Source organism: Camelus dromedarius, chromosome 15, assembly GCF_036321535.1.
Source record: "Camelus dromedarius isolate mCamDro1 chromosome 15, mCamDro1.pat, whole genome shotgun sequence".
Classification (NCBI taxonomy): domain Eukaryota; kingdom Metazoa; phylum Chordata; class Mammalia; order Artiodactyla; family Camelidae; genus Camelus; species Camelus dromedarius.
This window is the reverse complement of record NC_087450.1, coordinates 50236292-50254333: the sequence shown is the minus strand read 5'-3', so window position 1 is coordinate 50254333 and position 18042 is coordinate 50236292. Positions and strand designations below refer to the sequence as shown.

The 18042-nt window shown below is 36.9% G+C and overlaps 1 protein-coding gene and 1 pseudogene across 2 annotated transcripts in view; both read right to left on the bottom strand.

Moving 5' to 3' along the window:
- The window catches only part of LDAH (lipid droplet associated hydrolase), an 82335-nt gene that overhangs the window by 26797 nt on the left and 37496 nt on the right, over positions 1-18042 (bottom strand). The window contains exon 5 of one of the 2 annotated variants that reach the window (XM_010987908.3): positions 1715-1949. The exons of the other annotated variant lie outside the window; for it this stretch is intronic. Coding sequence (XP_010986210.1) covers positions 1715-1949 — 235 coding nt within the window. The remainder of the gene's footprint in view (positions 1-1714; positions 1950-18042) is intronic. 2 annotated transcript variants of the gene reach the window in all.
- Positions 4703-6536, bottom strand: LOC135322991 (nuclear pore complex protein Nup88-like; annotated as a pseudogene).

Genomic DNA, 18042 nt, shown 5'->3' with positions numbered 1-18042 from the left:
AAATACTAAAGAAGGAAAAAAAAACTGTAAAGGGGAAAAAAAATGACTTACTGAAGTATACGTGGAATAATTTTATGTATATTTGCCAGAATTTCAAGTGATTTCCATTTGATCTCAAATAATTTCCAAAGGTGTAGTGGCCCTTAGAGATTACCTAGTCTAACTCTTGATTTGATCAATGACTAAGAACTAGAGAGGGGAAGGAACTGAACTGAGGCCACAGAGGGGTCTGAGGCAAAAACAAAATGAGAGTTCTGGGTTTCTGACATCCAGTCAGTGCCATTTTCACTTACTAGGCCATTTCTTTCTCTTCTATAATATGAGGGAAGGTTAAGGGGCTGGATCAGAAGGTCTTCAAGGGACATCTCCAACTTCAATCTTTGGTGATTTTTATGACTGTCCTAGGCCTTGCTTCTTCTTCTCCCTATCTTACTGCCTTCCTCTGCTATGCTAAGGCTATAATAAAGAATGGGAGTTGGGGAGAACATGGAGGGGAAAAAACCCACAAATACAGAAAATACACTGAACTTTGTATTTGTGATGACTGCTTCTTGCTATGTATTTGGAAAAACACCTCCCATACAATCTGTAACCGTACAGCTGTAAAGGTGAGGCTGTGATTTGTTTCTGGATTCACTATGCACATGATCTTGAGGCACTCAATGCTGGTGAGAACAGTAAACTTCACTCGGGAGTCCTGCCTTTATGACTGACTAGAGCAAAGAGACAACTGCAGCAGCTGTGGTAAAATGCAGCTTAACACAGTGGCAGACTGCTGGAGACCGAACACTACCCACTAGCTGTGTGCCTTTGGGCAAATCATGTAACTTCTCTGAACCTCAGCATCTTCATCTGTAAAATGGGGACAGTAACAATACCTAAACCTCATTAGTTCTTCTGAGGACTACAGGTAAAAGCTTAGAACAGTGCTAGTAGCTGCTACTGCAACTGCTGATATGTCATTCATTGGAGGCTTATTATAAATAAACTACTAGATAGACACTTTGCATATATTATCATATTTAGTCACATAATAATCTTTTGAGGTATGGGTATGAGATATTATTATCCCTATTTTATAGATTAAGAAAGTAGCATTATTTTATTATTAAAATCATTTATAAATATAGTATAAATTAGTATTAACTAAAAAGATAAATTACACTTAAAAACAACATTTGAAGCCAAAAAGTAAAGTAGCAAGAACATTCCCTGGCATGTTCAGAAAATATAATCAGTAAATCAGTAAAGCATCCAGTGTTAAATTCCCATGACTATTATTTATTACTTTTATAACTTAAACCCCTCCCTAAACTGTTAACAGGAAAATAAAATCATAGCCTGTTCACTTCATGGGAATATTGGGCCTGGTTTCCCTGGGCTGGTTTTTGCAAAGTTCACACACTGAGCTTAACTGGCCATACTCTGGATTCCTGTAAGGATTCCATATATATTAGATACAGAAGAATTCTTTCTCATCATCCTGCAGTGAGAGTGGAGAATCAGAAGCATAAGTTTTAAAATTAAAGCTTGATAAGGCTTTTCTATCTGTCAGTTAGAATACCCCTCATTATTTTCATTTTATTTCTAGTTTTAAACTTTTGGAGAAGAATACAGCAAATAATTCTTTGCTTGATACTCACCCACTGTCTGAGGCTACTCTCTTGAACACTTTGATACAAGAATAAACATATACTTTTAAAAATGTGCTTACCAAGGCAGAATGGTTCCAACACATTTAGGAGCGAAAATTCACTCTGTAGGTTCATCATTCGAAGAAGCATTCTGATTATCAAGGACTTAATTTTCTCAGGCCACGGTTTAAGTAATAAGTAGCCAGGAACATAGAGAGCATATCGAAGCCAGCACAACACTGGAGTGGCGATCTTGCCTTTGGGTGATTCAGACATTCGCTCAATTGTTGGAAAGAGCAGAATGGAGCGAATTATCTACAATAAAAAATATACCGTGATGAGTTTTCTTAAGGGATAACTCATTGCTTGTTTCTCCTATATAGTATTGGCAAATGACTGGGTTTTGTAAAATGGCTAAGGATCTATTCAGACTAAGAAGAACAACCATCTACTGCCTTCTGAGCCCACCACTCTGGGTAGGATATAAGGATGTTCTTGAGTTGCTGGGGTTAATTTTCCAGGTGAGGAGGAAATCAGATTCCTGGGTAACTTCTTGATTGTGACAGCAATTCACAATCCCTTTGAAGGATTGCTGAAAGTAGGAATGAATCTACCATTTTACTGGTTATACCAACTTGATTGACTAATGATATCAAAAGAGAATAAAGCTACATAAAAGACTCTACTTCCAGTCAGAATTTCTTTTATTGATTACAGTTAGAGGTAGTTCACTTTTGAAAAACTCTATTCCTTAATCTTACCAGCCAAAGAAAATCTTTAACAGGACCAAATACATTTTGAACAACTGATTCAATCTCAATAAAGTGCAGGCCAGGAACAAGGGAAGCTGGAAATTTCTACCTATGTAGGGACATACTTACGGACAAAAATATCATTTCAACTCAATTCATCAGAATATCAGGGAATATATTTTAATAATACTCTAGAAGAAAAGAGTATCTCTAAAACATTTTAAAGTTACCATTATTTATCATATTTAATATTTTAAAAATTAATATATAAACATAATTTCTATGGAGGATCAGAAAAGTCAAAAGAGCTAAGCATTAAAATTAGGGTAACATAAATGTAACATAGATGGAACAGATTCATCAATGTTAACAGATCGTAGAACAGGAAATGAGAATAGACACATGATTTTACTTTTTAAAAAAATTTAAAACTGTTAAGGATAATATAATACAGAAAAGCATATAAAACATAAATGTTCAATTTAATGAATAATTTATAAAATGATTTTTCACATGGGTCAAGAAACAAAACATTGCCAGCACGGCATCTTCTAACACGACTCCTTCCTTTGCTCGCATCTTAGGTAACCTCTATCCTGACTTCCTCACACTTCTTTACATCAATTAAAAATAAGTAAATAAATAAACAAAAGTAAAAAAAAAAAAGATTTATCATTCCTTAATACTATAATTACTTCCTTATTTTATTTTACATTAAGACATCATCCTGCTATAGACCAAACTGTGTCTCCCCCAAATTGATAGGATGAAGCCCTAACTTCTAAGCTGACTGAATATAAGTAATTAAGGTTGTATGAGGTCATAAAAGTGAGGCTCTAATGGTAGGATTAGTACCCTTATAAGGACAGACACCAGAGAGATTGCTTTCTTCCCAAGAGCATACAGAAGAGGTCTAGTGAACACACAGGGAGAAGGTGGCCATCTACAAGCCAGCAAGAAGTTTCAACAGAAACTGACCATGCTGGTCTTGGACTTCCAGCCTCCAGAACTGTGAGAAAATAAATGTCTGGTTTTTTTTTCCAGCGATCCAGGCTATGGCATTTTGTTATAGCAGTCTGAGCTAACCTATCCCTTAATACCATAGGTAATTTTTGTCTGTTAATGAACTTTACATAAATGTAATCATGCAATGTTTTTGTATTTTACTTCCTTCACTCAACGTTGTTTATAAAATCCATCCATGTTGATACATGTAGTAATAGCTCACTATCATTGCTACACAGTTTTCCACTCTAAGAATATAACACTATTTTACTGATAAGATATTTGGGTTGTTATTAAAATATGTTGCTGTGAACATTTTGATACATGTCTCTTGCGTATGTGTGCATGTATTTCTGTTGACTATATCTCCTCAGAAGTAGAAATATGGGGTCATGTGGTATGCACATGTTCAGCTTTAGTAGGTAATTCCAAATAGTTTTCCAAAGTACTTGTACCAGTTTACCCCCCTACCACCAGACATGAGTGTTCCTAGTGTTATATATCCTCATCGCCTTTGGTACTGGCAAATTTTGTAACTAATCGTAATTGACTAACCTGGCGTTTACTGGTATTTCATTGTGGCTTTAATTTGATGACTAATAAGGTTGAATAGCTTTTATATATATATTTTGAACATTTTCTATATCCTCTGAAGTGCTTATCTAAGTTTCTTGCACATTTTTCTATTAGATTGCCTTTTTTTTTTTTTTTGATTTGTAGCTGTTTTTTATTCTGGATACCACTCCTTTGTCATGCTGCAGTCCTTGGCTTGCCTGTTCATCCTTTATTCTTATTTTATTCTTAATGGAGATAAGTTCTTAAGTTTGATGCAGTTGAATTTAACAGTCTTTTCTTTTACAGTTACTGCTCTTTGTCCCTGGTTTAAGAAATTTTTCTCCAACCTTAAATCATGAAGGCATTGTTTTCTTCATTCAAAATGCTTTTTTAGAAATTAGATAATGCTACCTTTTATCTGTTCTAAAATGTGGATCTAAGCCTTGGGCTGTGTTTAACTTCAGTTTGAGTCTGCTCCTTTGATCTCAGGCATCATTGATTTGCCATTTCCCTTATGTATTTACATTCTTCTTTCTGGATGAACTGAATGCACTCTTCGGAGCAGGACCTGCTAGTAAAGGCAGGCTTTTGTGGACTCAGTCTCTTTTTTCATCTTCCACTGTCGACAGTCCTTTTTCATAGTAACCTGTTTGATGGCACTGCCCAAATGTTAAAGTTGATTGGGTAACACCTGTCATTCTACCTTCATGTCTCTCTCACTAACAGAGAACAGGGATTTGAGGGTGAAAACTGTGGAAGACTCTTCTTTCTAATCATGATAACTTCTTGTTTTTCCTTGGTCATATTTGTCAGCTAAGTGCTCAGCCATTTCCTACAGACTTTCTTTTTCTCTCAACAATATCTGAGATATTTTGTTTCTTTTTTAGTCACAATAATTTGACCTCTACTAGATCTCCTCCTCTGTTGCATAAGTAAGATGTACTGTTCCCTGTAGCCTTGATGGTGAATAAGAGTCTTTGGAAGCAGGGAGCTATAGCCTTTTCAGATTATTTTTTAAAATGCTGGATAGGTAACAACACATTGTAAAATGCTCACTCACAATGTGCTTTTCAAACGAATGTTGGGTTTCAGCCTGAATACAGGAGTTTCTGCCACCATGGCGTCTTCTCAAGTAAAAAGCAGAGAATGCTGGATGGACTATGCTTAATAAAGGCCTTATGGGGCATTCCTGGGCACTTGTGATGCAGATCACTGTGGGATCTAGAATGTCAGGGATGATTCAGAATCCTCTAATCAGGGCCAGCTGCCTGTATTACAACAGGTCTATACAAAGGTTATATATAAATATTCACACAAAGGTTTTGGGATCTCTGTGAAGCCTGAATGGATGAGAAAAGTCAGTCAGTGGAATCATTCTCCCTGGATGCCACCTTCAGTGTGACTCCAACTCAATGCATTTGAACAGAGAAGGAATGAGATCAGCTTTGGAATTCCGGGACTTTTTTGATATTGGTCATCTTCTTCTTCCTCTTCTAGCATAAAATAGGGATACAGCATTCCTGATTCATTAGTGATCCCTACAGCGTTGAGGACACAGGGCAAGCAGAATCTGTAGCACAAGCATTGTAACTATAGTTATCTTCAGTCTTGGGACGCGTAAGTAAAGAACCTGAAAGCTTTTCAACGTCTCCAGGGCTCTCGAACACGTCTCTCTATTCTCATATTCAATATACAGTAGGCACGCTACTACTTCATCTCTGCCTTTCTGTCCAAAGAAAGTCTTCAGGACTGCTCCCAATGGCTCAAAGTCAAATGGGCTGCTGTCTCTCTGAGAGATGTGGAATATGTCCCTCAGACTGGCAAAAATTAAGAAATCTAACAACACCAAGTATTAACGATGTGGATCAACAAGAACTCTTAGGCAATATGGCATTAGCTAAGTATTAGCCTTTCTTCCTCTGTTTTTGAAAGTACAGTCACAATAGTGAGTGTCTGGAGTTCACATAGAAAGTATATTTTATCATGTTGTCAAATGTTAGCAGTTTAATTCAGGGATCTGGCATTTCACTTGGTTACCATCAGCATGATTTAAGAGTCTGAGAGGTAGAAATGATAAAAAATCTTTTCGCAACTGGAGCAGTGCTATAATTAACCATTGATTGTATACCTTCAAATTCAGATTTCTTCCCTGTCCTTTGGGTCATTCTAATATCAGGAGTTCTTTTACTCCTGCAAGGGCTACCACTGTTCGGTTGGACTTAACAAGACCTGAGAGATTTCAAACGGGGCTGGATTTATACAAAGCAATCTCTGGTATTGAGAGAGGTAGGGTTTCTCACTGCCTTGCTGGGGACTGCCAGCGGAAGGGCTAAGAAAGAGCTACCTTCCCCATCCCAAAGGAAGAGCTCCCCCTTGAGGCTGAAGAGCAGGTTTCTCGTTAGCAGCTGCAGTGGCAGCAAAGACAACGATGAAGAAACTCACTTCTCAGCTTCAGCTGGGCTCTCGTTTGTCTGTCCCACCTGGAGCTACAGGAACACGATGTGTAAGGAAGCCAGGTCGGCCACAGTTCGCAGTCACTGCAGGCTCCTTGGCAGCCAGTATCCTTCAATAGAATCTCTAAAAGCTCCATGGTTCATAATCTACCTGAAACTGGTTTTTATGTGTGGTGTGCAATATGGGTCTAATTTAATTTTTTCCCCATATGGAAACTCAATGGTTCCAGCACTATTAACTGCAAAGGCTGCCCATTCCCTGCTTTTCTGCAGCGACACTTCTGTTGTAAGTCCTGTGTTTATGTGAATAGGTCCTTTTCAGGGTTCTCTAATCTATTTTACTGGCCTGCTTTTTAAACTCTGTGGCAAGAGCACAACATCTTATTTACTAAATGAGTAAATTTATATTTTGATATTTGGTAGAGCAAGTTAAACCCCATCTTCTCATTCTTCAAAAACACTTTGGGTATTTTTGGTTCTCTGTGTTTCCGTAAACAATATGGAATTGGCTGTTCAAGTTACACAAACATCTTGTTGAGATTCTGACTGGAATTGTACTAAATTTGTAAAGTAATTTGAGAAGCAATAGCTTTACAATACTGGGGGTTCCAACCCATGAAAGTGGGATAGTTCCCCCTTTATTATAAAACTTATGTGTCTCTAAAAATGTTTTGTACATTTTACAAGTCGTTATCTTACACAATTTTTGTCAGATTAGGTACTTAACTATTTTTATGCTATTGTAAATAGGTTACATAAATTATGATATAGCCATTTAATGGAATACTATGTTATAATGAACATTAGTTAGATTTGCATTTGCTGACAATGAGGGTGCCCAAATTCTATTTCTTCTTTGAAACCAGCTGGTTAGGATTGTGAATAAAAGCAAGCTTCAAAGGAGACACTCTAAGCCTTGGGGGTCATATGTTCTTTGGGCTTTTTATTCTGAAAGCATAAAGGTAATTTTGCTTATTTTCAGGTTTCTTGGCTATGTCCTATAAGTGATACTTGGAAAATTAGATATTACTGAATACAATCTTCACTAACTAGAATTTAACTATTCAACTCTCCGTCTTTTTATTTTCCTCTTTCAGGTAACTTTTAACCACATTATTAAATAACCAAACCAACTACTATCAGGGATTTGGTTAAAAAAATAATTTCAGGGAATAATGTGAGGTCAGTACATTTAATCCTAATCCCCTAAATCTTTTTTATTTACCATAGACGACAAGAGAAAATATTCAGAACTAGGACTCTCAGGTGCTACAAATTCTTTAGGAAAGTAAAATTAAATTATGCTCTATTGTACTCTGTTTAAAACACATTACAAACATTTCAAATGGGAAAGTTAGAAATAATTTTTTTTTTCCCCTGGCCAATCCACAGTCAACCAGAACAATCAACTAATGAAAATAATCTTGTTTTCCAAGAAGTCTGGTAATTGAGTCCTGTATGGTAACTTACAGCTCATTTTAGTTTCAAGTTTATTCACTTCAAAACAAGGGGCCTCCTTGTGTTTACTAAAATGTTCTCAAAGATTTAGAGAATATAAATGGTTAACACAGTTACTGTCATACTGAAAATGTACCATACAGATTCCATACTAGTTATGTAACCCACAGAACATAAGGAACTTCAGACAGATCAAATCAGCTGGCAGAAAGAGGAAGCAATCCATTACTTTGTATAAATGATCCATTACTGTGACCTGTGTTAAACAAAACTGCATGCAAGGGAAACTCTGAAAATACATGAGTAACTACAGGGTTGCATTTGGTTGATCTATATCAATAACAAATTGAGAATTAAAGTGCACTCTGAAATCATGGGAATATACCGAAACAATAAGGAAGTTCTAATATGTACTCTGAATGCATCATTGATTCTCAAAAATATAAGAAGACCAAAGATTGTTTATCACAACTAATATTTAGTTGATGAGACTGGTTTTCCTCTCTTGCCTTTGGAGAGCAACAGTTATTACCTGTTGGGTGAAACAGATACTTTTCCAAAATATCATGATGATAATTTCAATGAAATTTAAGTCCAAATTTGATAGGCTAAGGCACAGTAATAAAAGTTTCTTTTGTTCATATAGAAATCTATTGGCAAAAACACCCACCGAGGTCAAGGAAATATACCCAATTTTATAACACAGCTGTGCAGAGAAGGTTTCCAAATCTGTATACATGACAAAACATTTTCTTATATTACTGTCTTATTAAAGAAAGAACTTCTAGGCTGGCCAATTCATGCTACTCTAAGGGAATATCTTCATATATTTCACATTCTCATTTGAAATCTAACAGAGTCAACTTCTGATAATGAAGCACAACCGTGTTTTCCTGAATAGTACAGGAAAGGGAATATACACATTGGGACTTTTTATACAGGGGACGTTGGGGGGATTAGAGACAATATTTTGATGTTTATTTTTCCTGACTTTATTATTACTATTAATCATTTTCCAGAAAGGAAGTTAGGAAACAATTTGAAGTATAGCCATAGGTAAGGCATATGATGTTCAGGTATGGTTTATGTGCAATCTGTTTCATTAAATAGGCATTTTTTTAAAAAACAGTAAAATCTAAAAAATACCTTCCATACACTCATACTTATTACAGATGCATCCATTTTTCTGGGGTGCAGCCATGATGCCTGCATGTTATGACTAAAAGAAGCCATGATAAACAGCATTTCAACATCTTTAAAAAACAGCATCACTGCTACTTTCCCTATTTGTTTATCACATGAGTCCACCTGCCGCAGCAGTTTCAGGGTAGTTCCCCACTGCATAAGTTGAAAACAGGAACACATAGCACAGTTTTTCCTTTTATATGATTGCCAACATTGTTAAGACATATTAGAGAACATGCAACATAAACCAGGCAGCTTTCAAAGTTAAAGTTGCTAGTAGTCAAAGCACAGACCTAGGAATAATCCTGGTTTATCTCTTCTCCCCAAAAGGCCACATTTTCCTCTTCTTAGGATAAGACTACTTAGCTTATTTAATCATATGTATGCAGCTAATATACTGCAAATTCCATTTTATTTTAATGATCAAGAGCTTGCCTTTTGAGATCTTACATTCTGTCTTAACAATTTCATACATCAGTAAGACAGGAATATGCCCCACAGAGGGAAGTGCTTAGAGTAATAGTAATAATGACAGCTAACTGTCTTCTGGGATATGTACTTTATACACATTAAGTCATTTATTATGTGTAACCACCTTATCAAGTTTCTTCATTCCATAGATGAGAAAACTGAGGTTTAGCTACAAAGTGACAAAGATGAAGTATGGACCTAAGCACGGTAACTTCAGAGCCCATGCCATTAACCATTAATTACACCACATACTTGCAGACAAAAGAATTTCTTAATAATTATTATTGTTTGGTGACATAATTGCCTATGGTTGAAACAATCACTACCATTATTGTTACAGATAGGCCAACATTTACAAGTGTTTCAAATCATTCAGCTTCAAAAATAACTCTATATCTTAAGAAGTAAAGCATGAAATCCTTCAACTACTGATGACTGAAAAAAAATTGTTACTTCAATATGTTTTGCATGAGGTAGACGGCATTCATGAAACTGATTATTTTTACCATTTTCCATTCATGTGACCTATACTCAGATCTTCTGGAGCAGAGATTTTTCTACACTTCAACTACCTGAACATGAAAAAAAAGCTCTTTCATGCATTTAATCTACATGTCAGGGTTGCTAATTACAAGGAACGCTTGCATATTTGCAGAGATATTTACATAACTTATGATTATACTTAAACATTTGAAACATAGCTTCAAAATTTTCCTATAACCCATTCTTCTCAAGCTCCTGTCATTTTATACATTTCAGATTTATTTTATTTTGGATGCAAAATGCTCTTCTCCCTAGCTTAAAATCTCTTAGAATCCACTTCCTTTTAAGTGTCAGATTCAGAATCACTAAGAACTCAAACAGAAAATTAAGGATGCTCACAGGTCCATTGTAGATGATTCTGTACAAGCTGCTCTGTAGTACCACTACCTATTACAGAGCATCTGTTACTCCGAATTGAACAGTGTTTTCCAGGCAGGCTCAGAGTTCAGTGGCTGGTGACAACAGCAAACCCATCCCCATGTCTACAGCTCCAGTAGTCTCACGTACCTACTATGCCCTTTGGCAACATCAGCTTCCTCATGGTTAATAATGGCAAAGCTACACAGAATCTGAAAGGATGGCTAACTAAAACTTGGGAAAACAAGTGGTTAAGTCACAGCAAAAGGTTAGGCCCAAACAGGTGAAGGAAGTCCATGAACCCCAATACCAGCTTGGATAATGAAACAGGTAAGAATCTGTCCTCCTTTTAATTTAGGAAAAATAAAGATGTATCAAAGATGTATGCATCTTAACATATCTTTTCCCTCAAGGTCTCTGATGGGGGTGCTCCTGCTCCACTGTCACCCAGACACACCAGCTTCCTGAAGGGAGCACCCCTCTTGGTAGGGCCATGGTATCTCCTATGCTCAGCCAAACCTCTGTGAGTTCCTGGGTCTTACCACTGCCTCACTGCACTTCCAAGGCCTCGGCTTCTACAGAGAGGGGCCAGGTGCCTCTGGGAAGGCCACTGCCTTCCCTAACAGGATTGGCCTGCATTTCCGAGGGCCTTTAAGCATCTCTGCCAACTCCTAAGTTGCAATTGACATACAAATATGATCATTTATTAATTTATTAAAAATGCCCCCACAGTATCTGAAAATGCTATATGATGAAAACAGGAATCATATACTCTGTTACCAGTTCAAATGTTAGTTACCAACTAAAAAAATTCATTCATCTTAAAAGACCTTTAGGGGTAAAGGACCATGATATATTTAACTTACTCTCAAGTAGTTCAGAAAGAAACATCATATATATACATTACTTACATATATGTACACACACACACACACTTGCGCTCCCTACCCTGTCATATATATGTATGTGAGAGAGAGAGCGAGCAGAGGGCAAATGAGGTAAGATATTATTACAACAGTAAATTGGAGTAAAACGAATATGGTGTCCTATTTACTCTTCTTATTCTAGCATCTCTTCTGTAAGTTTGAAATGATTTCCACGTAAAGCGTTAAAAAATTAAGTCCAGTCCCCCACTGCCCTCAGTCCCCCAGCCACGGCACTTCTAACCCCCTTATCTTGCTCTACTCTTTTTATCAAGGTAGGCTCACCTTCAAACATATTAATTTTTATGTTTATTACCATCCACCCTTAGCAGACTGTGAACTCTGGGAAGGCGGGCTTCTTCCCTATTTTGTTCGCAGGGCCTGCATGTCCACACCAGGTGCTCAGCGACAGTGCATGGACACAGACAACTGAATGAATCAAAGTCAGGCTGAGGGACGGTTCCCCCAGGACACCTGCCTCATCCAACGTCCCTAAGCAACTTCCCCTGCCCAGCTCCAGCTTGGGACTGGAGGTTTATTCTGTCTAGAAGTTGGAGAGAGCTTTCCAGGCACAGAGAAAGGCAGGGGAAAGAGCCATCATGAAAAGGGGATTAAGTGAAAGCCTCTGCACTGGCTGCTGACACTCTCATGTGCAAACACCAGCCTCTCCTGCTGCTTCATGTGGATGCTGCTGCCCTCAGGCAGCGGGTCTGAAGATTTTGGGGGGAGAAACTGAATGGCTTTTAGAGAAAAAACACACTGATAGTGACATTGGGGAATACCATCAAAAAAAAAAAAAAATCAGGACACCTGTCCAATCACCCTGGAGTGAGGCTGCCTAGCTGACAAGGCCCACTCCCACATAAAACCTAGGATTTTCAGTGCTTCTCTCCTGAGTATGAATAGGTAACAAAGGAATGTCAGACATTTGAGAAAGCTTCCCTTACAGTAGGTAGATTGACATAAGCAAAACATGAAAAGAGGAATTCAGAATGAATAGAGACAATGCAAAAGTACAATGAGACTCCAACAATCTGCTTTCCTCAGAGAGAGAGAGTGATATCCATGAAATAAAAAGGATACTACAGAGAGGGAAGAAGGCACCAGAAGTTATCTTGGAAATTACTTGTATGAAGGCTGAAATCAAAAGTTTAATTAGATGAATTCCAAGATAAGGTTGAGGAAAATCCCACATTTCTCCTTGTATAGAACTTTAAAAGACAGAAACAATGGAAAATGAAATAAATCAAGAGAATCTTTCCTGGAAGTTTAACACATGAATAAAGAGAAAATAAGCAGAAAAAAAAAAAAAGAGAGACAAGTTTTCAGGAAGTAAGGATGCCAGTTTCCAGGTTACAAAGGATAAACGGTCCAAGGAATATCATCACAAAATATAAATGAAGATTCCAAAACTGTCCAGAGAAAAAACAGGTCACATAAAGAACAAAATACTGGAAAGGGCACACTTCTCAAAGGCAAAGCGTGAAGGACTGGGAGCCAGGCAGCAGCGGTAACGGAGTGAGGACAGCGGGCTAGCTCACTGCAGAGCAACCTGCCTGCCAAGAACAATTAGAAAAGCTGGAAAGAGGTTTTGTTTTTTTAAAGTGCCTTTGAAAGCATCAAAGGCAGAGGAGAGTTGAAAAGCCAAAATTCTAGAGAAAAAAAAACTCAGAGAGGTGTGCTGCGACAGCTCTTCTTAGTTATTGACCAATTTGCAAGCAGTGGCTATAAGGCCAACATGCTGAACTGCTTCTGGAAATTTGTGGCTCAAGGGTCAAGACTTGGGCGTTTGGTGCCCATTAAAGAAGGCACCCTGGGCTCTCAGTGGGAACCACTAGAGGGCTACTCCTTAATAGACCAGGCCTCACAAAGATAGCTTTGATTTAGTCCAGTTCCTCATGGCATTACAGCGATCGAGCCTCACTATAACTGCTAGTCCAAAGCAAAAGTAAATCCTGGAGGAAACTCTGGAGGAAAATACACACATTGTCTTAACAATTTTTTTACCTTATAACGCCAGGTATTCAATTAAAAAAGAACCTTACCAAGCAGTGATGGTTTATTTATGTGGTGATGGTTTATTTTCTGTGTCAACTTGACTGGGCCATGGGGGTACCAGATATTTGGTCAAACATTATTCTGGGTGTGTCTGGGAGGGTGTTTTGGATGAGATTAACATTTGAATCAATAGACCTAGTAAAGCAGATGGCCCTCCCCAGTGTTAGTGGGCCTTATCAAATCAGCTGAAGGTCTGAATAAAACAGGAAGGTTAAGTAAGAGGTAGTAGGTTATGAAAGAGGAAAGGCTGAATCTTTAACACTCAGTCTGGCTAACTACAGCAGCTCCCTCAACTACGCTGGTGAGATGAAGTTATTTGCTGAAATGGAGTTTCTGGACTGTCTACCGACTTGATTCATGCGTGTTTCCTCTGGTCTCTGTATGACTGATACCGGGAAATGATTTACTGTCTGGTTTCCTAGGGACAGGTTGCCACAAATGATGCTGGCTTCAGTCTTTCTCCATTTGTCAATATACTTCCCTGATACCTGATAATTTGGCTTCTTCCCAGCCAAATACAATTGGTCTGAACTTGGAAAGCAAGATCTCAAAGCAACCACATTTCATCTTTGTGAAGCATCTTTCATTTAGTGCCTGCTAGACTTTTTCCACTTCAGGGAATTTTTTGTGGCGTACATTGCATATTGTTCACAGATTTTCCATACAAGCAAGAGGGAGGGTAAAAGAGTCTCATGCACACAGAGTAACCATATTAAAGAGTCTTTTCCTTCCTTAAAGATCACAATTATAATTCTCATCTCCACGAACTGATAGACCTGAAAGAATCTTCTGGCTGGAATACACAATAGCCACAAAAAAGTGATTTCACAGAATTCTGCTCATCTGTTTCCACTCTCTTCTATGTTATCTTTTCTCTGACTGCTACGCTCCTCCCCTGAAGGCTCTAATTTGCTCTTCTGTGAACACTCAGTTCCTTAGCATAACAAGGTCTAAATGCAGCAAGGCACAAGCTATATTTTTCAGACCTGTATCCATCCAATTTCCATCATAGTCACAAAGACAACATCTCTGCCTTACTCACACTCCTGAGCCTCTTAAAGTCCTCACCACTATAAACCTCATGGTCTGATGAGATTTGAATAAGGTCTGCTTCACCCTAGCAGTAGGATGAATGATGATGCTAATTCCAACCTGTGATTTTGTTATCACATTCAAATAACAATTAGGAGGCAGGCCATCAAAATATATACCTATCAACAATTCAAATGATTTTCAGGGGGAGGGGAAGGCAGGGTTTATAAAAAATTGCAAGGAAGGGCAAAAGCCTAGCTAACTGAGTAGAGCAGGAATAGTTAAAAGGCCAGGACAGCGCAACTGCCAAAGATGCTGGTACCAACTTAGTGCCGATACTGGTCTCAGGGGTGGGTTCTCCTGCAGAGAAACCATGAAGTTGACATTATCCTTTTTCTTTCTCCTTGTATTTGTTATCTCTTGCTGTGTAACAAATTACCAAAAACTTTATTTCTCATGAACCAACTTTCTGTTATGAAGTCATAAAATCAAATTGCTTTCTTTTAAAAGAAGAAAGAAAACACATAACCATTAAGTGATTATAATAGTGAAGAAATATATGCCATCAAAGGAAATTTTAAGAACAAAAAGTAAATAGAAAAAAAATCACTCTAAAATTCACCAAACACAACCACTATATTCACTTTGGTAATTCAATTTTCAAATTTTTAAATGTATGTTTTCCTTCGATATAGAGTTGTACTCTATATTCTCTTTATATTTTAACATCTTTAATACTCTATAATAAACTTTCATGTATCACAGTGTCTTTTGAAAATATAATTTTAATAGTTGCACATTCCATATTCAAACTTTTAGAGTTGGACATTGGGATGCTTCCAATTTTTTGATACAATAAATAATATTTTTGTAATGAATGTGTTCTCCATCTTTGAGATTATTTTCTTAGTAGAGATTCCAAAGAAAATAATTTGTAGGTTTAAAGGGTATGCATTTTTTTTCTGGTAACATACGATCATTGTAAAAAAGCAGAAACAATGTAGTCTCCACCTCCAATACACCCTTACCTCTAACCCCTCAGAGGTAACCACTGTAAGTTACCTGGTGTTTACCTGTTCAGACATTCTAAAAATGTGGATAGAAGTATAAATACACACAACCATGAACTTTTTCTTTAAAATACTGCAATAGTAGCAACTCATTCCAATAACTGTTGAGGTACATTCATCCAACATTAAGTACTACTGTAGCCAGTAGGCAGACATTATTAAGTACTACCATGCACTAGTTTATTAAGCACTGTGTCACACATTGTGCTAAGTACACATTTTTGGATAGATTTTATTAACCAGCTTTTCTTCAGTGAATTACCTGTTCAAGTCCTTTGCACCTGTATCTGAGAAGCTGCTGTTCTTTTTACTGTTGTCTACAAGTTCCTTCTTATAAGAAATTAAACTTTTAGCCTTGTGGTTAAGAACATGGACTCTGGAGTCAAACAAATGTGGGTTCAACTCCTAGCACAGTCCCTTATTAGCTGTCTAATCTTAAACAAGTTATTTCTGTCCTTTCTAAGTCTCAGTTTCCTCATGTACAAAATGGGAAGAGAATAGCCCCCTTCAAGAGTTGGTGAAAGAATTAAATAAGATCCATAAATTCTAATTATAATAATATATAATAAATAATTATAGTAAAAGTTGGTAATAATTTAATCTTTAATTATTCTAAATATCTACAAGAGAATTAGGTATCTTAAATACATTTTTTACATTCTAATAAGTAATAATATAAAAAAAGCCCACATTTTCCTTTCTTATTAAATAAAAACAAAATAAAAAGAGGGTATTGCATTATCCTCTCTGGTCTAAGCATGGAAAGTCATGGGACAAATTAATTACTTTTAAAATCATGAACTCTTACATCAAATTTCTTTGTAATAAATTATTCTCAGGTCCATCTACACCTTTCCCTAAACAATCTCACATACTATTTTAAGAGGCTACTTGTGTTATAAAAGTAATCTGTGGTAAATTTAGAATGTTAAGTCTCTTTGGATACTACAGTAATCTTCAAAGGCATGGTTACTTTTTTTTTTTTTTTTACTTTTTTCCTACCTTCCTAAAATTTACAAATATATTAACTTTTACAATAGGAAAGAAAAATCTTTTAATTTAAAGAAAGGTATTGCAAACCAATTGTAAAAAGACATTTGAGGAGGGGAGTGGACTAAGAAAACCTCAGTAGGTACTATACTAGATAATACCAAAGAATTATCATTGATTTTGTTAGGTATGGTAATGACATGGTAGTTATGTAAGGAAAAAGTCCTTTTTAAAGATACACAATGAAGTATTTCAGTGTGAAATATCATGAATGCTATAATTTATCTGAAAGTATTTGAGAAAAAAAATGAGGTAAAGATAAAATATCAGTAGCTATGTTAATCTAGGTAATGGTTATCTGGAGATTCATTATACAATTATTTTTATTTTTCGATTTGAAATTTTTCATAATAAAAATTTTAAATGATCAATTAAAAAAGATGTCTCTTTTTCCTTTCCATTTATATTAGCTTAGGTAGCTGTATTCATGCTTCACCAAGATGGGTTGCAACTGAAGACATATACCTTAAACTGCTTACACACAGCTCCCAGGTCATGGTTAAGTCTCAATCTCACAAGCTGGGGAACCAGTGATTAGTTAAAGGTCGACATGCAACAGACTGGTGCCTTCTGTCACCAGGAATATATTCTCAAAATTGGTTACAATACCACAAATACAACTACTTCAGTGTCTAAACATATAAAAATATAGACACTAGAGTTTGCTGGAATGTAGATGGCCCTTGCAGAACAAAAGACTGAGAACCTGCACACAAAAAAGCAGAGCTTAAATCAGCTTCCATCGACAGATTTCTGCTACCTTGCTGCTTAAATCTTGGAACTTAATACTTCAAAGAGATGAGAATGAAATCTATGGTCCCATCCCAGGTTTGACCCTGATAACTCATGGAAATGAGAAAATATGTCTTGGTTGTGTGGCTTGCCTGAACAAGCCAAGTATCAGCAAATCAAGGGGGCTTGCTGTGCTTGTGGATAAGGCCATAGGTGCAAAGAGCTGGAATACATGAAATACAGAAAAGATCTTTCTTTTAGAGAACTTGATTAGTATTCTTGTGCATCCAAGGAACAATATGAGAAGACATGGCTGATACGTCACAGAAAGACTAAGGACAGAGTAAACTGTCCATAACATCCTACAACATTCTATGTTCCAAGCTTTTGGAAAGCTTGAGTTGGTGGTTCTCAAACTAGAGCATGCAACACAATCGCCTGCAGCACTTGTTAAAACACTGATTGGTGGGTCTCAGCCCTAGAGATTAAGATTCTGTAGGTCTGGGTGGGGCCCAATAATTTGCATTTCTAACGAGATCCCAAGTGATGCTGATATGGCTTTCAGAACTACTGGCTCAGATATTTGAATCAGTGCCTTGTGTCATCAATTATATTTTACTCACAACTACTCCTGGGCCAGGAAGAAGTGATAAAATGTGTTTAGGCAGTAAGTGTAAGGCTTTCTCTGGATAGTAGCCACTTCACTTCATTTGCCCTGCATGTCCCTTTAAACACATCTCACTAAATCCCAATACATACTAGAC